At 34.6% G+C, this 19,787-nt stretch overlaps 1 protein-coding gene across 1 annotated transcript in view; it reads left to right on the top strand.

The window, feature by feature from the left end:
* CFAP47 (cilia and flagella associated protein 47) overlaps positions 1 to 19,787 on the top strand; it is a 302,627-nt gene that overhangs the window by 254,477 nt on the left and 28,363 nt on the right. Inside the window, exons 58-60 of the mRNA XM_065677208.1 lie at positions 11,491 to 11,650; positions 12,238 to 12,332; positions 15,834 to 15,995. Of these exons, the coding sequence (XP_065533280.1) occupies positions 11,491 to 11,650; positions 12,238 to 12,332; positions 15,834 to 15,995 (417 nt within the window). The remainder of the gene's footprint in view (positions 1 to 11,490; positions 11,651 to 12,237; positions 12,333 to 15,833; positions 15,996 to 19,787) is intronic.

Here is a 19,787-nt window from a genome sequence, read left to right on the forward strand (position 1 = left end):
CAATTTTCATTCCCAGTTATCACACGGCAAGATATTGTCAATGAAAATTACAGTTACTGACCTTAAATGTCTCCTACCATTCCAGAAAGGTATTGTTTTCGTGTGATTTTATCCACTACTGTACTTTAAGTATAAAAAAGAATCAACAATGATGATCTGTTTTCTTTCTTCCTGAATCAAAGAAAATCAATGTGTCTCTCACTAAGAACTAAAACTGAGCAGCCACTACAAAAATAAGTGAAAGCTAAATTGTAGGATTTTGTTATATTTCACATGAAAATGTTGATGTTGGTAGTCGTCTTACCTCCTGACTTATGGATTACTTATGATTCCCATTTCTGGCTTCATACAGGTGTAAAGGGCCTGCAGCAACCAATTCTATTCAGAAACACTGCCGCTCACATTTAACATTGAGTCATCCAAAGCCTGTCTTCCATGTCAGTACGATTCAGAGTGATCCTGATGCTATTGAGTAATTTGGGTCCCTGATCCCTTCCAGAATATTTTATAGTGGCTTCTTCTCTCTCTCTGTCTTCACTGGGGGAATTTATTGATTTTTTTTTTTTTAATCTCATACTATAGCAAGACTCTCCAGTCCAGTTAGTTTCCTACATGTCTGCTTCTAAGCATTTTGTCCTTTTCTTCTGTTTCTCGAGGGCCCAAACATATCCCTCGATATTCCTTTCTGAATTTGAGAGGCCACCGTCTCATATATTTATTGGATTTTTTGAATACTGACTATGTTTTGCTCTGAATTAGCACTCCTGAGTAGGTTGTAACCTTTTTCACACAACAGGAAGCAATGCACAATCCTCAACCAAGAACTGTTAATTGTCTTTATGTCTTTATGCTATATTTCAGTGACCCCTCAGGAAACCAGGAGAATCATAATAAATATCATATTAGCCACAGGAATTTAGGGAGTAAAATATTATGAGACTTCAATGAAGGCTTAATAAAATTTAAGTATGATCTGTATCTATACCTGAGTCCAACAAGTGGGTATCTATGTGCCCAATTTACCCCAGATCTTTGCAGTAGGGTTTAAATATTTTTGAACATATAAAAAACTGATGTGTCCTTACATGGTATAATGACAGAAGAGCAGAGTTGTACATAAATACCATGTGAGACAACACTGACAATAAAAGATGATATGCTTAGACATGAGGATCTTCAGAGTTTGAAAAATAAATTATTTTGTAGTTTGAGACCTATGGACCTAAAAAAAGTACAGTATGTGCAGGTTCTGTCAGAAAGCATTACTGTTAAAGAAAGAACAAGTTGGTGATTGCAGTTACATCAGGGCTCATGCCCAAAACTATAATATAATCCATCAGCAATGACATCCAGGCCATTATTTGACTTAATTTTCTACTCTGGACTAAGGAAGTAATCAAAACGATTTAATAATAAATCTAAAAGAAATGAAGGTTATATTTTCTGAGGTATTTTATTTTCCTATAGAATAGAAATATTCTAATTATTATAATTTATAAATTGAGTCCTGAAACTTTGTTTTTGGAGTGTCGTTGTTTTGGGTTTTTTTTCACTTGCATTATGCCAAAATAAACATCTTGAACTCATATCTATCACTAGGAAGATATGACTGCTTGGTTTAAGTTGTCTACTGCTGCTGTTCTTAATGCATCATAACTATTTCTGTGGAAAGCCTTCAATACTTCTAAAACCAAATAAGCAAACAGAATTGATTTCAGGCTCATATTACTTTATATGTGTAGCATATAAAACACAATAGAACAAAGGTTTTGAAATGTTTATTTTGATGTCTGAGCAAAAGAAACTACTCAAAACTGTGAAACAAAACTTCTATTGAGAGAAGTAACTTGAGGCAATAGAGGTCACAAGCCTTGATGATATTCTTCAAAGATATCAGCTCCTAGCCAAACCCAAAATACTTCAGTTACATTGCAGCAATATTCTGGCTAACTTCTGAATATTTTACCTATAGGGACAAGGACAAAGAAAAGTGATCTGCAAAGCTGTGAGTAGGAGAAAAATTTCAGTTAAGGGGACAACTTTTAAAACAGTTCATGTAAAGACTGAACCCCCAACTCTAAAAACCTTTGTTCTGTCTAAGAATTTTGAGTGAAATGCAAGTAAATCTAAAATTGTCTTTTGTATTTTATTTGCTTTTCTGCTTTGTAGGTAAGAGCTTGACCATATATTTTCATTGAAGCCTGATTTCCTTTATTTTCAGTTTGAGTAACATGTGTAGCTAATTCCATGAGAATATTTGAATCCAGAGATTATCTGCCGACAAGTTTCAGGGTTTCACATTGAGCCTCGCATTGCCACATATTTGATTTTAGGATGGTGCACACAATTCTTCTTACCAAATTTGCCTGTTTTCTTGAGTACTATGAAACCAAAAATATAGAGTGGAGCTCAATTCTACCTTACTACAGAAACTTTTAAACTTAAAAAGTTGAAGAGTATAAACGTTAAGACTATGAAAATGCATAACTTGGGAAATATATATATATATATATATGTGACTCACAGCAAAGAATAATAGCTAAACTGGCTGTTTCAAAAATTTATGAACTATGTCAAGGAAACAACTTTGGAAAAGGCAAAAGTGCAGAGTAATGTTTCTATCCCGCTCACTTAAAAGAGACAGTAAGAGACAGACACACACAGACATATATATGTATATGTGTGTATATATATGTATATACATACGTATATGTTTCCAGTTGCTGTCTGCTGTATGAAGTGTAATATTTCTCCTGGAAACAAGCAGTACAATTTTTGGCTGTATATAAAAAGTAGAAGGATGTAACAGCACCAGTGTCATTACTGATTTCACAAGACTTTGCAGATTTTGATTAAAATCTGCCACAGCTTCGGAACTTTACTGTGCTTTCAGAGATTGGACTAAGCGATACATATATCCAAGAAAAGTTTAAAATGAAAGTAAAAATACATCTGTCAAAAATAATCAGATATTTGACATATGTCAAAAATTCAATTATGTCTGAACTGAAGCAATTACAGTTTCCTTTCAGCCATGGACTCAAGACATTTTTGTGTGTGTTTGAGTCTAGAAAAAGATTAAGAAAAGGGAAAGCTGTCATAGTCTTAACTTATCTGCTAGTACTTTATCATAGGGTAACATGAACTTTCTTCAAGAGAAAGGATAAAGTTTGGTGGGTTTTTTTGTGGCTGGGTACTAAAAAGAAAGTCATACTTGTTTACAAAGCATATGACATTTCCTGTGTGTTTCTTGCATTTTTATAAATATTTTTGTGGTTATTTTCAATTATTTTTTTTAAGATTTTAGGCATTTTATTAAGTGCTGGTAGACTATTTATATACAGAATGCATTTAATTCACTGTAGTAGAGGGCGATAGAGTTTGAATGGCCCATAGTTTTCCTGTTAGCACAGTAGGGCAGAAAATCTAAGATCCTGTTTCTAAACAACATCACTATGTAACCCTCCACTCACCTCAGCAATCCTTTTTCATCCACACTGTTTCTGGTCTTTCTTCTATATCATAATTTATGAACCAATCTGTCTTGTGAATATCAGAATTATATTTAAATGTGTTAAAAATAAAATCAAAATTTAGTTAAGGAAGAACCAGCTGACCTAATGTAACTGAGTTTTACTTGTCTATTTTTTAGTGTGTCACAAATAGAATCATTTGGAGAAAAGGTGTACTGGTGAATCTCTAACAGTGCTGATGTAGAAGAGATTTTGCATTGTTTTCCTTCAGTTTTGCAGTATGTTTCCTGCTTTCTCTGACTTTGGATCTAGGGCATTACTGTGCTGCAGACCTTTATATTTTGGATGCCTGGATCTCACAAAATTTTATCAATATAAAGTTGTCATCAGGGAAATGAGAATGATTGAGAAACAATTTTCATATGTATAAAATGGTCAAAGGAAAATAAGGTACATCTACTCTCTATCAGATTATTGGAGGGAAAAAATAGATTTGGAAGGTAAAACAAGAGAAATTGTCAGTCCACCACGAAGTTTTAGAAAAAGTGTTGGACCATAGAATAATTAGAAAACTTTTGTTACTTTCATGCCTGATTATTCTTCACTCCCTACTCTTATCTATTTGGCATTCCTTCTGCCGGATGTCTTTCATATAATGCAGGGTGGTCTCCTCCGCTGCTTCTGCTTTCATGTCAAAATGATGTTTTTGATTTTGGCTGCAACTGCACAATGGGCTAATAGGGGATAATTTTATAACTGGAAAGGAAACTTTATGCTTGGCTTTTTAGACATGCTTCATTTAAAAACAAAATAAATTGCATTAAATGAAACAACATATTTAGTTACTGAGCCCTGTTTTCAATCAATATATTTTAACCTGAATAGCAAACATTTAATTTGTATCCACTTTTTGTACCAGAAAGAAATTCCTCTAAATGAAATCTCTTAATGAAATAAGCCATTCTGGCAGAGTCTTTTTGTATACAAAACTGTATTAATGCAAGATTTGTAAAATGGCAAACAAATCTTATAAACATGCTGTATCTGATGCATTTTATTGTGCTCTTATGATGGTGATGATGTGAAACCTTTCAGTTGAAGACTCAAATATTCATTCCTTTATTTGTGCCATTATTTTTTAAAGCAACTTCTCAAGTTTTAACCAGTCATTTGTAAAATTGTTTATTAACATCTGAGCTGCATATTCATGAATTAATTTTTTCAACTAAGGAACTCAGCAACTCAGGAGCAGATCTTACGGATGTATATAATAAATACCTGGAGGGAGGGTACAAAAATATAGGGTCAGGTTCTTTTCAGTGGTGCCCAGTGACAGGAAAAACAGGAACTTCCATCTGAGCATAACAGAAACTTTTTTACTGTGAAGATGACTGAACAGTGGAACAGTGAGACATACACACAGAGAGGTGGTGGAGTCTCCATCCTTGCAGATATTCAAAAGCCTTCTTGGACATAGTCTTTGGCAACCAGCTCTAGGCGACCATGCTTGAGCAGGGTATTGTAACATGTCTGCCTGAGGCCCCTTCCAGCTTCAAACATTTTTTTTGTGAAGCCTTCAGAGGTAGGGGAGAGGACAACTCTTAACTTTTCATAGAAGAAAACATTATTCAGGAAGCAGAATCCTAGAAATATAATCATTGTGGGCCATCTGTGAAAGGAATCTCTCTTGCATCCCACCTACCTAATAAACTTTACTGAGGAAAGAAAAATGGTAATGTAAACATTAAAAATCAGGATGAGATGAATTTAACCTTTAGCAGTTTGCATCCTTATTGTATTAGCTTTTGCTTACTTTATTGTATTTAACTTGAAGCAACTTTAACTGCATTACATTCCATGCCTGTGCTGGACATTTGGTCACATCGTCCCATCTGCAGGACCTTGTACTTTGCTGAACTTCATACAGTTCTCCTGGCCCACTTTTCCAGCCTGTCCAAGTGTCTGTAATTTGGCTTTCCCTTCTGTCCACCTCAGTGGTTTAGTATCATCAGCAAACTTGGTGAGAACCTCTTTCTTGTCAGCATTATATGTAACTAGCTTCCCTGACCCCTTTAGCAATGGGACTTTCTTCCTTGTGCTTCTGTTTACTACTTACATATCTGAAAAATTTTTCTTTGCTGTTTTGATATTTTTGTCTATTTCAGTTCTAGCTAAGCCTTTGCCTTCCTGACTGAATTTTTGCATAGGCTCCTGTAGTCCTTGACGGATATCTGTCAATCTTTCCGTAGCTGGTATGCTGCTTTCCTTGCTTTTAAGTGCCCCAAAAGCTAATTGTTAAGCTGAGATGATCTCTTGTTCTGCCTTCTTCTTTTCCCTTTGTAGGAGGTGGACTGTTCTTCATATCACCTGCAATTCACTGAGATTAACTGGCTGCATCTAGCTTTGCAAACAAGAATGTATTTTATATGTGTTCTTAAAATTAGAAACAAGACAAAGAATAGTGATCTATCCTGATCACAGAACTGCAGAATCACAGAATTGTTTAATTGGCAAGGAACCTCTAGAGATCATCTTGTGCATCCAACCCCTCACTTCCTCAGGCAGAGTCATCTCAAGCAGGTTGTCCAGGACCATGTCCTGTCAATATTTCCACAGATGAAGGCTGTTGGCTGTTGTGTGATGGCTGTCAGTTGAGAAAATTTTATTCTTATTTACCCATTGACTCTGACTAATTATAATACTGATGTAGCAAAACTAATGCAGCCTACTACATTCTCACAGTTTATTAATTAGAACCCACAACAAAGGAAGATGCAAACAAAAATGAGTCTACCCTTAACAGCTGAGGCAAAAATGCCATCTAATTTGTTATTAGACTCTTGGAATTTTGCACTGAACCACTTTTCGAAGAGCTGCTATAAAAAATCTTAGTCTTCACATGTGACCCATGCTTTTATCTTTGCTAGCAGGTGAAAATAAATGAAGAAAACCTAGGCCTAACTTTTATTATGTATTTCAGATACTTAGTGGAGTGCTGGCAATATCTCACTCTTTACTGCCTGATATCAGGCCCCTGTTCTGGATGAGTTAATTGAGAAATAATTAGCAATCCTTCTCCAGCAGCAGCTGCTGCTGTCTATGAATATTTTGGAGGTTGTCCTTTCCAGAGTCTGAGGATAATGGTAGAAACCAAACCTGATTATATTAGGTTGATGTTTATACGGCCACTGCTAATTTTCGCAGCGCTGCCTGTGGTTTTAACTGGGGTGACTCTATACTAATAATTTTAATGGAGAAACTATCCAGTCAAAAAACACCCAGACAAACAAAAGTGGCAAGTCTTGAAATGATTCTCCATCAGACTTCAAGAAGACATAGTGACCTTTGCCTCATCTCTCTTTTTTCAATTAGAGGAATCTGAACTGAGTGCCATTCTTCTGAGCACAATCAATGGAAGGCAATCTGAGACGCTACAAAATGAAGAGCAATACATCAAGCAGATAGTCCTTTCAACATCTAGAAAATCTGCCATAAAAGCACCTTACTAATATGAAAAATACATGGCTTTAAGATAAGGTTAGATGAGAGGATGATGATTCTTTTCAAAGATATTGCAAGATACTTTGCTCATTGCCATCACAGTTTTATCACTGTGGCACTGCCTGTGATGCTTGCTTTTAAAGATTTGCCTAAGCTACTGCAGAGGCAACAACTGCATTTTTACCCATCTGTATTCCTTCCAAATAGCATCCCAACGACGGGGATCCACTGCTTCATTACTTTAATTAATTTTAGCTCTCACAGTTCTATGCTTTCTAGGGCTGACAGAGAAATTACACAGAACCTGACCACAGTGCAGTGCCCTACAGAAGTGAAGCAGGGAATCTGAAATACACTCATTTTGATTTAATTACCTAATGCAGTTCTGATTTCTAGACTCAAGTGTCAAAGGATGCAGTGCGCAAGAAATCTTTAAATCAGCCTTTGGGGAGGCTTGAGGCAAGGCTTAAAAACAAGTTACCTGAAAAAGAAATGAGGGAGGAGATCTCTTCTCTGTAAGACAGTTGACTCTAATTGCAGCCCTTGGCTTGAATCAGATGGCTTCAGTTTTTTAAAGGGTCAGCTGAGCTTACTCTGCTGTCACTGTTTCCTAATGGCCTCTAGGACAGTGAAAGTCAGTTATTAACAAAATCTGGCTCAAAGCATTTTACCAAATGTGATACAGCTCTATTAAAAAAAACCCAACCAAACAAACAAACAAAAAACAACCCAAAAAACCCCCCAAACCCCACACAAAACTCACTATGGATTTCTGTGGATTTTTTGTTAAGAATTTGTGGATAATTATAGAAACATAGAATGGTTAGGTTTGGAAAGGACCTTAAGATCAATTAGTTCCAACCCTCCTCACACTAGGCCATGTCTCCCAAGGCTCTGTCCACCCTGACATTGAACACTGGCAGGAGTGGAGCATTTACCACTTCTTTGGGCAACTCATTCCAGTGCGTCACCACTCTCACAGTAAAGAACTTCTTCCTTATATCTAACCTGAACTTCGCCTATGTAAGTTTAAACCTGTTACTGCTTGTCCTATCTCTTACAGTCCCCAATGACGAGTCCCTCTCCAGCACTCTTGTAGGCCCCCTTCAGATACTGGAAGGCTGCTATGAGGTCTCCACACAGCCTTCTCTTCTCCAGGCTGAACAGCCCCAACTTTCTTAGCCTGTCTTCCTATTAGAGGTGCTCCATCCCCCTGATCATCCTTGTGGTCCCCCTCTGGACTTGCTCCAACAGCTCCTTCTTATGTTGAGTCATCACAATATAAATACATGAAGGTAGGGGTTCTACTGCTGGTATCAATTCTTGGTATACCTGGCAGGTTACTTGAGGTCCACAGGCAAATAGGAGCAACTTGTCTGGTAATGCAAATTTGTATTAAAATTGTCCACATGGATATTGTCTTTTGTGCTGGCTGACTTTCTCTAAACGAGAAGAAGAAAAGAGAAGCATGAAGCAATGTGTGGTTTTTGCAATTAGATCTATTTCATCTGTCTTACAAACCAGGCAAATTCATAAGGAAATAAATCTGTACTGGCAGTTAATGTTCAGTTGATTAGTTGACAGCTGCAAGCAAGCCCAATGATACAGAAATTACTGTCATTATGAAAAGCTTCCACTAAGAAGATTTTTATTAAAATTGTGAATCCCATCTGTTTCAACAGCAATATTGAAAAATTTATCTTTTCATGATCTTTAACAACCAATTTTCTGCCAGAATGACCCAGAATGCTATGTGTTCTGTATTTAAATTTATTAAAAAAATCCAAGGCACTATGACCTGTAATAGGCATAACCAAGCTATAGCTCAAACAGTATATGCGGTGCATATGTAGTAAAAATAGGTATTACTTTACAGTCTGTTCTATTTGTCATTTGATAAAAGAGTTGCAAATGAAACTTACAGATGTATCATGATGGTGTCACAAAGTGCTTGCATACTGTTGTTGATTACACTATTTTGATATGCATGTGCTTGTATCAATATTGTATCAATATTCAATCTAATTGCAAATATATCCTGAAGAATACACTTCTAATTTAAGGAACTTAAAGGCCTCTGCCTCTCTACACCAGAGAGGTCCAAAGTAGGCACATCACAGTAGAGAGTTGCCTTTTGTCTCACAGAAGGAAAATAGTGCACCAGTGCAGGAGGTAACTTCTGTTCCAGAGAGATGGAACCTATTTGAGATATTTTCAGACAGATGGGAATAATGTGTGTGGTCATCTTAACTATTTTGGATACTGTATTAAAAAATTAGTTGCTAATTTTTAAAGGTTTTAGAAGAAGTATTTGACCAAAGTATTGCACAAAATATGCATTTGTATGTTATATATCTTTTAAATATTGGATGTGTACTTACCACATCAAATAGGGAGATTAAGGTTTAAAGAAAAATCTTAAACATTTATTTATAGAAAACAAAAGAAATATATATATATTTTATCTATTTTAAATTTTAATTTTTAAATTTTAAACTACTTTTTAATGATATTTTCAAGCTATTTTGAGGTAAAAGACTTCTGAAATAATTATTTCAAAGACAAATTGCTCATGCTATGATGGTCTTAAAAAATACACAAAAATTAAGCAACAAAATGGTTGCTTAATTTCCATAACTACTACATGATAAACCTTTTATATGCAGAAGTCCAGATATAGTTAGGTAAGCAATCCCTAGTGTTTGTAGCACCCATAATAATGTGAGGGAGGGTCTATGTTTGAGGTCTTTAGGCATCGTTGCTGAAAGAGGCAGAAATACTGTGGAGTGGTTTGTCTTTAAGTAATCCCAAGTTTCCTAATTTAAGATTAATTTTCCAATATTAATTTGGTTAGTTTATTTTAATTTAAGATTGTTTCTAGCTAAGAGTTGTACAGCTACTGAAGCACATCAACTTCAGTGGGATTATATACTGTAGGAGATACCTACACAACACAGTACAAGGTAATTCTTCATGAAGGTAATCAGTATGGACAGGGCAATTCATTAATTTAAACATGCTGTTAATCTACTCAAGATACTCTGGGTATCTTTATTCAAGGTTGCTGCTTGTGTTGAAGGAATAAATGATAGCAAGAAGAGATTGTGAGCTAGCAATAGAAGTTGCCATGTCCAGTAGACTTTATAATTAAATGGTAGCAGAGAGTTGGTGCAGGTGAGGAGTCCTGACTTCTGTTCTGTGTTTTGGAGAGCTATATTTCAAGACCATCTCTCCCACCCTCCTCTGACTTACTTGACCTTCTTTGCTTCTGTCCTTTCCTGTCTGTCATCATTTTACTCTGTCTTCCTACACATCCACCTTCCATAAATCCATCTCTTTTTTATATCTAAGATTTCACTAGTTTCCTTATCACCCATTTTGGTACACGTGTCACCACTGAAGTCTTCACCTTCAAGACATTTAGGCTGCAGGAAGTTGAACATTTGGATCACAAGATAGTTTCCCTGCTGACATTTTCTGAGCACACAGTAACCTGTGGTTATCAGAGGAAGCAATCACAGGGAGAGTGCTGCTTGTCCCATGCACACTAATTTGAGCAGATTCAGTCTCAGATAAATTTGAGCGGATTCACTGAGTAATCCTCATAGACCTGTATTAACATGTATGCGTTGTAGCAGGCATGATAAATTATCACAAAATCAATTCAAAGCTTAATATAGAGGTAGTTATTCATAACTAAGAGTTTTTTCTGCTTATAGAATTAAAGCTGGAACCCTAACCCCGAGCTGTCAGTTCCATCAAATTTCAAGAATGCTTTTCAAAGCAAGGAGCTTGATAGTAAAAAGACCATATGGTTTACTAGCTCTATTCTGTGTAATTTTTCTGTAACTTTATTTCTGAAATAGATGTAATACCGTGAGGTAGATGTTCTGACACTTGGCAGACTGGCAATTCATTGGAAAAAGGCCCCCAAAAATACAATATATCACACCACCTTCATTATAGGCAACATAGGTTTGCTTGTTAGGTTTTATTAACAGCAAATTAAATCAGATGAAAAATTGTACAGAAAAGATATGGCTTGTATAATAATGTAGATTCTTTCAAATGTATATCAATTATGTCATGAACATGAACAATTACTTTTGGATTAGTCTTTTTTTATGCAGTGTTACTCACTTATATTGCAGCCCTCAGATAGATACTCAAAAAACATGACTTAGGCCCTAGAAAATAAAGGAATTGTCTTATACATGATTCTTGAATATTAAGTGTGGGACATTCACTTAATCATGGTTGTTTTGTTTTCAGCCTTCAGGGTCTCCCTGGGTTTCATTTAAAAGTTTTATCAGTGCTACTATACAAAAGATTTCGAGATTTGGCTGTAGCAAGAGCAGGGTAAAATGACATCTGCTATCACTGCGAGAATGGTACACTATGATAAAATGTTACATAGTGTATCAGTCAAAAAGAAGAAAAGGAAATATATGAGTAAAATGATACAAATAATTTTCAAAACTTTTGAAGCACCATAATGTTCTGTTCTATCTTACAGGAATCCTATTAGCTCCAAAACAAAAACTGAACATCCCAGTGTTATTCATGCCAGATACAATGAAAACTTATGAGGCGGTAGTGGTAATTCATGTAATGAGGGAAGACGGTGAAAACTGGCCTTATGAGGATTCTGCTAAATTAAATAAAGACTTACAGAGGTAATTTATTTTAATAGGAAAAGTAGTTGAGGATATTCAATCCTGTTATTATTTTCCCCTTTGCCTATTTGTGTGTAGCTCCCAAGGGCAATAAAGTGTCTACTTTTGAAGGCACTAGGTATTCACCATAAGCTTTGAAGGTATCCTGCAAAATATACAGATTTAGGGTAAGACTTTTATCTGTTTCAATACCAATTTTTTTCCTAACTTTAAATAAAGAAAATGTAAAGTACTAGTTGCCAGTGCAGTTATGAGTATTAAGCAAATGAAAGCTCTTAGATGCCTTTAATTTAACATATTTGACTAATAATAATTCTTCTATTTTATTTAATGCATAAACTGTGTAAAATTTTTTTCAGTGCAGGCATGACATAAGAGAGAGCAGATAAGGCCAAATGTTCTCATATCCTTCAAATAATATTCTAAACTAAGTGATAATTGCTGTGCTGATTTGGTTGGATTTTTCTTATATGCTGAAATGCTAAACATGGAGTCTCAACTCTCCAAAAACTCTTAAGACTAGATTGCTTTTGAAAAAATTCTCAGCAGTCTATCATAATGATACTTTTCACTTATTTTCCAAACAGTGTTACTGTATCAGAGAATGGGGGAATTAAAGGAATACTCTGGATCTATCCAGTTCATGGATTACCAGAAGCACCGCAGCAGAAATTAGTTCCAAGTAAGTAATGACTGGAAAACTCGAATTAAAGAAAATTAATGAATTTAAGAAAATGAAAGTAATTTGTGTTCTCACCTGCTTGATCATGAGAATTTGCAGTAGTACTTTGCTCTATCTAAAAAAAAAGATAAAAACACATGCTGAAAATAAAATCTCCTTTCCCACCGTACAAAACAAATCTAAACCTATTATTTTGTTTTCATTGTGGATAAAAGGAGTCATGAACAGTTGAAAATCTGGAGATCTGTGCCCTTCAGTGTCCCAGTTAATGCTGAGTTAGAGAGCTGAAGGTAAATCAAACAAAAGACTGACAAAAGGGTAAATTTCTTTCTTCTAGCATACCCAGAACAACCCGCTGGAGAGCTTACAGGGTACAAAATATTGGAGTATATATCTGCTGTTTCTCTCAGCCTTGAATTTAATTCCTTAATAAATCCCAGAATATACATTAGTGTGAATAGCAGTAAGTTTTCCACTTGCTCCTGAGAAGTGAACTTACATTAATAATGAGCAAGTTCATTACGTGTACTTACAGAAGTGAACTGACATTCATAGGATTTTTGTTGTTACTTATTTTGGGATAGTAAATGTTTATAGGTTTGATGCACCAATTTTTTTAAAGGTGTGGTATAATCCCAGAACTGTGAAATAGAAATTGTGGATAGTATTTTAAATCTATAACCTTCATGAAACTACAGCTCAAGGTTTAGATGAGGGACAATTTTACACCAACTTGTCTTTTCATCTTGTCTTCTGATGAGTGAATATAGTACCTTTCAGCACTAAATAGACTAAGGTACAGGAATAACTTCTGGAAAGCTATAGAAATAGACATTTTTGCTATCAATTTAATTTGCTTAAGGACCCTTTGCTTGCAGACAAATGCCAATTATGTAATATTAATTAGAGCTTTCATCTCTTTAATTTCCACTTTCATACCTTAAGGGATGAAGCAGAATATTATAATGTAATCAACTGTTGCCCATAATGACAGTTTTAACGAGTCTCGTTAGCATTAAAACTATGTATATTGATGTGAATGTTTGTTGTGCTATTTAAAGCTGTTGTGTTCACTGGCAGACTTTGTGATAAATCTCCCTTTTATAGGGCTGTTCTTTTTGTTACAGAACCACAGAATCTGTGGGTGTAGAAGTTATTAATTAAAACTGTTAGCATTCATAAACTGCTTAAGTAACATCACTTTTGTATATGATTAGAAACTTAAGCAAATCTTACCTAATTTTAAATTCTTAAATGTTTCTTTAAAACAGCAAAACTAAACTGTGCAATACTTCTAACTGTTATCCATTAGTTTATGTTCAATAAATGTTCGTAACACATTAATTAAAAATTAATTTGAATTAATGCAATTAATTAAATAAATTAATTAAATTAAAAATTAATTGCATTAATTTTGAATACGTATTTCTCTTTGGTCATCACCACGTTACATTGGGCAATTTATTTTTTTTTTATAAGGAAGTACTAGATCCTGCATTGAAAAATGATCTGAAATCCTGTTTATAAGTGTATCTATGAAGCAGAAACCATTCCTGCTATAATTCTGAAAGCCTATGGTTTTCAGTTGTAAGAAGTGGACTTTTTAAAAATCCCTGTTATAAGATATGAATCCAAAGCAGACCATGTACAGGAAACCGTCCTTGGTTTTAAATCATTGTTTTAAAAATGATCAAAATAGTATTTCCATTTCTTTTAACGCAGACATTTGTTAAAATTGCCTGAAGGCTACAAACTATTATGTCAAAAACAAAATCTGCCTTGCTACTGTGTTAGACAGCTCATCTTTCATGTCATTCTTATTTACATCTTAATATATTTAAACTTCAAGAAGTTACTTGGTTTAGTATCTCATGAGACCAATTAAAATGATCCGTGGTCACAGCCCATGTAGTACATGTTAAGGAGATTACAACTTGGCTATTTTACACAATGGAGAATCATCCAGAATTTAATATTTTTTAAGTTTTTTTCAGTTCCTGTAGAGTCAAAGCAGGATACAAGAATTTAGGTTGGAAAAGACCACCAGAGATCATTTAATCCGACTCCTTGCTCAAAGCCAGGTCTGACTACACCAGGTTGCTGGTGTAGTTGGTTGGTGATTTTTAGCCATAAATATTACTTAGCCATATAAGAAAAAGAAAATGTAAAATCGTTTCTCATAGCAAGAGGAGCTGTGGAATAGAAAATCATGTGACACAACATGTGCACACAGTAATCTGAAATACCTGGTAAACTGGTGTAATACAGACAGTGTAATTTATTCTTAAATACAAGGCCATGCATCTCAGAAAAAAAAAGATGTTTTTTTAACTATCAACTATTTCAGTAACTCTCCCTCATGGAAATGCTTAGAAGAGATCTAGAAGAGAGCTATTGAAATAACTTAAACCCTGTCGAACAGGAAAAGACCAAGGGAAAATTATTTTTTTATTTTTTAGAGAAAGGAAATTACTTGAACTCGGTATGCAAAGATCTGCTTAAAAAAAAATAAAATAGTTAATCAAGCTTCAGAACTCAAAGTTGAAGATAAATAAACATGGTATAAGAGTTTCATTGCTCTTTTTAAAAACACTTTACATGATTATTTACCAAGATGTGGTTCTAAATTGTTAATCCTTAAAACTTTATGGTAAGTTCAGAGTTTATTTTTAAGGAATTGTTGTTACAAATCTGATGAAAATAATATTTAGACCTTAAAACTGAGAAATATGTAATTAGCTCTTCTTTTTCATGTTGATTTACGTAACTCTAAAAAATTCAAAGTATTTTCTTTAGGAAAATGTATTTTTCTTTCAGTTCATTCATCTAATTTTCACCTCTTTCTGTGCCACTTATAATTATTGGCACAGAAAGAACAATAAAGAATATCTATTGTAGTAAGCTTTATAAAATCTGGTGTATAAGCTAAAACCAAACTACCTTGTAATGAAAAAAGAAATATTTGAGAATCACTTACTGAACTGGAAAAAGATCTGTCATTCTTCAAAGAGAAACTCATGTCAGAATACTTTTTATTCTGTCATAGTTCTGTAAAAGCTGAAGCTTGAAAAACAGTACTTTTAAATTAAGAAACCAAAGAGTAACAATATTCTTTCATTTAACTTTTGAATTTAAATTCTTTAATTTCTTTGTTTTCAGTCTTTCTGTCTTATTGGTATATGTCAAACTATGCCATAATTTCTATCTGAAAAAACTGAAATAACGAAGATATATTTCATGATTAAAAACAAAAAGGGAGGAAAAATTTGCAAGTGCTATTGTGAACCAAATGTAGGAACAGACTTTCATTTGCTTAGCAATATTTTCTACTACTCCACCTAAACAGAGCAATAGAAACTGTGTGCTGGGTTAAAGCTTTCAGTTGTCTTGGTCCTCATTGGAATTCTCATATAACATTTAACATCCGTGTTCAATTTTTTTTTTCTTTCTGTTGTTAAAATCAAGATGACAATATTTGCTTGGGTTCTTGCTTCCCTGTAGCTGTGGTACGCTGTCGAGCTAGGCAGAGAGTAGAAAGACAAGTAGAAGTGCTGCTGACTGGGATACTTCCTGCTGCAACCGCTATGCCTGCTGCAAGAAATTCTGCTATGGTTCATACAAACAAGCCAGCCAACACCCAAGAAAATGTTCAAGTCACTGACGGTAAGAATGTGTAGTTTGAATATCACACTGTTTTAAGAACATGGCAAGTAAGGTTAGCACTTCACCAATTGCAAAGCTCTGTCATGACAACAGATGAGGTTTAGACAGATCCTTCTCTCAGTCTGTATTTCTACCCTGTTGCAAATATGGGACATTAGTATGATCATATGTCTGCAGTTATAGACACCTTTGAGCCTGAAATCATCTTTTCACATATCTGTCTTGAATGTGAGGCTTGCAAGCATACCATCTCTCCTTTAAAAGAGAGTAGCTTGCACGAAGTCTGATGTTAGCAAAAGTATGTCTGTGTAAGCACTGCAAGGAAGTATTTATCTACAGATTGTCACTATTTGTAAGAGGCATTCTCACTAGCAGACCAGTATCTGCAACAAAATGGATAGAAGGAGGCTTTGTTCAAAAGAAGCAATAAAGTGTTATAAAAATATAGCTTCCACTTACTGGTAAACAGCAGAGGACACAGTGAAAATCAATTTATTCACAGATACAGCAGCTTTTCATATTATATGTCTCTGAAATAGAATGGTACAACATATAAGTAGTGAGAATAGAATGCTCATTACTGTTATATGCCTGGGATCTCTGTTAATATTTGTGTGTTAACAGTCATACTCAATACAACAAACTATGAATTGTTATATTTTGCCTTCATCAATTATTGCACTTTTGAAACATAACCGTAATTTTTTTGGAGTTCAAAGATACCCTACTTTTCAAGAAAAATATTATTTAAAAATTATGACCCATGAAATGAGACACCTTACTGTGTGTTCAACATAGCTATAAACGAAGAAAAGGACTTCACCCATGCTCCTACTATAAGAGTGTGCTGCTTTGTAAAATGATAAAAGATAAGTCTACAGAAGTTGCTATGACTGCAGTCTATTAGGCAGTCAGTTTGACAGGTAAGCAAGCTTGGCTTTTATGCCTCATTTCTGCCATTTAGAGTCTGGTCCACTACAGGCTTTACAGGAGTACCATATTACAGAAACTCTCCTGCCAAAGAACTGTGAAAAACTGAAAAGCTGTAAAAGGTAAATCAAGATGAATTAGATGCTTCCTTTAAGGATGATTTTCTTGTAAACATGCCCCTGCCCTGCCCACTGACCAATGTGGTCTCATATTAACAATCACTGTCCAGATCTTTAAACAGATTTTATTTCTGAATGCTTTTAAAACAGGAAGGGATCTGAAGTTGAGCAGTTAATATGAGCTTGCACAGCATATGCTTACTAAATAGCTAACATTTATAATAGCTTAAACTTTATTTAGAAACTATATTTATTCATATTTTGGTGTCAAAGATTTTCTCTGGGCACATTATTATCTTATATTCCCATGTTACAAAGTGATATTGATCAATCTAGTAAAATAAAAAGATGTGAAGTTCTCAGTGTAAATTCTTGCTTTGGAGAACTGTAAATACTGTTACAGAACTTTATTCAGCCTTGTGAGAACAGCTGTGTATTAATATACAGGGTACAGGATTTTATTTTTTTTTTTTTTTACTATGGACTAGCAGGCTTAGCTGATTATTATCAAAAAATCATAGAATGGTCTGGGTTGAAAAGGACCTTAAGATCATCTAGTCCCAATCCCCCTGCCATGGGCAGGAACACCTCACACTAGACCAGGTTGATCAAAGCCCTGTCCAGCCTGGCCTTGAACACTGGAAGGGACAGAGCATTCACCACTTTGGGCAACCTGTTCCAGAGCCTCACCACCCTCACAATAAAAATCTTCTTATCTCTAACCTGAACTTGCCCGGTTTAAATTTAAACCCATTACCCCTTAACGATTCACTGATTCCCGTTGCTGGTCCTGCAGGGACTACATTAATGGGTTGTAACATTATTGACTTGTCACATATGAGTAAGCTACCTTAAACATACCTGGGCTATTTCCCTCCAACACGGTGGCATCTGAATTGACAAGAATAACATTCATTGAGCAAGTTGAGGCAGCATTTTGAAAGACTTACTTACAGATTTATGATATATAGTATGTGTTTTATTAATAGGAATAATATTTCATATTCATTACCATTGGCTTCTGCACATACTGCAAGGCTGATATGGGACATTGCATCTTTTCAAATGAAAAGTCTGGTAATGAAATGCTTTATACCATGAGTAGTAAGATCATTTATAACTGTGCTTTTCATGGTTTTCAATGACATTATATGTCATTGTTGATAGATGAATTTGATGCCCATTAGGAATCAAATTTAATGGTAAGTAAAAGTGTAAACCTAAGATAACAGCCTAGCAAGCTGTTTCTCATTTTTTCTGTTTTGAAAGAGTGATTCATCAGAGTTTATATGTGATGTGTAGTTAGAAGCTTTTACGTCCAAAGATAAATTATCATAATTACTGGCAGATCAGATTTCAAAAGTTACTACTGGGCTTCAGTATTTAAATTATTTGGACAAGTATGAATTGAGAAAAATCTTCAAGCAAGTCTTTTATGTAAAGAACTAAATTTCATCCAATCCAGAAGACACAGTTTCAAACAGGAAATTATTATAATTTCTATAAAAAGAGTGGACAGTCTAAATACTGTCTAGCTAAAATGACATTGCTGTTCAGAAGTCAGCAGAGTTCCAGAGATCAAATAATTAAAGCTTATTGGCTTAGACATAACAATTATGATATGCCCCTTTTAAAGAATAATTTCCAAATGTATTAAGTGCATATTTCTACCCTCTATGTATTTTAAATCTATTTTCTTCCATATGTCCCTAATGGTATTTTCAGTGAATGAAATTTAAGACCCAAGATTCACCCAAACAAGTGTGAAGATTGTTACTTTTTATTTGAACAAACCGGCAATTTTAGTTTACTTCAAATATTCAGTGGGAAATACACTTTTCATTTTCCGTGATCTTCTAAGAACAACATTCCAACACTCACAGATTATCAGTTATAGATATTTGACTGAAATTCACAACTTTCTAAGCAACCAGATTTGACCATATTGAGAGCATGTGCAGTACACAGACAGAGTATCTTCTGGTTGAGGAAATATGCTTATCAGTCCTGTTCTGTCTTTTTTTTGTTTGAAATGGTCCTTTGTAACCTCTCCCTTGCAATTGCTTCAGTTTGTTCCACCATCTGCAAAACCAGCAAATATATTCTACAAATTTTTAGCAGTTATCTAACATTCAAAAATTCTTCCAATATGAAAATAACAACAAAGTGTTTTGGATTAACAGTTGTTGAGAGCTGTGAGCAATGGCAAAATGAAAATGTTGACAAGATGGTGAACAACCAACTGGGTCACTCTGTTATGGATTATTACCTTGTTTTTAAAGTTGAAAACTCCAGCTAAAACCAGAGAACTAGTAGAAGCAAAGAACAGAGCATCAGAGTAGAGTTGGAAGCCTATATGAGTTATTTTGTCAACTATTTTTGTTAACATCTGGTCATTTGATTTTTATTATGAGAGAAACATGGGAGAAATTTGATGTATTGTTTATTTCCTTTAGCAAACTGCAATATATATAGGTATTTTAATGAACAACTTCAAATAGGACTTTATTTACCCGTTAATATACAAGGTTACCAATTAGTCCACTAAAAAACAATTCAGCATTCTTTTCTCTCACAAGTAATCCCTCCTATTCCCATTTCTTAATATAATTACAATAATAACTACAAATACTGGAAAAAAAAGCCTTGTCAATTGTGGGGAAGCATAAGTTGGAACTGCTCATATTTCTGTTTACAGAAAAGTCACTCATTTCTGTTTCTTTGCCATTTAATAAAATTGAAA

Source organism: Lathamus discolor, chromosome 4 (assembly GCF_037157495.1).
Source record: "Lathamus discolor isolate bLatDis1 chromosome 4, bLatDis1.hap1, whole genome shotgun sequence".
NCBI lineage: Eukaryota > Metazoa > Chordata > Aves > Psittaciformes > Psittacidae > Lathamus > Lathamus discolor.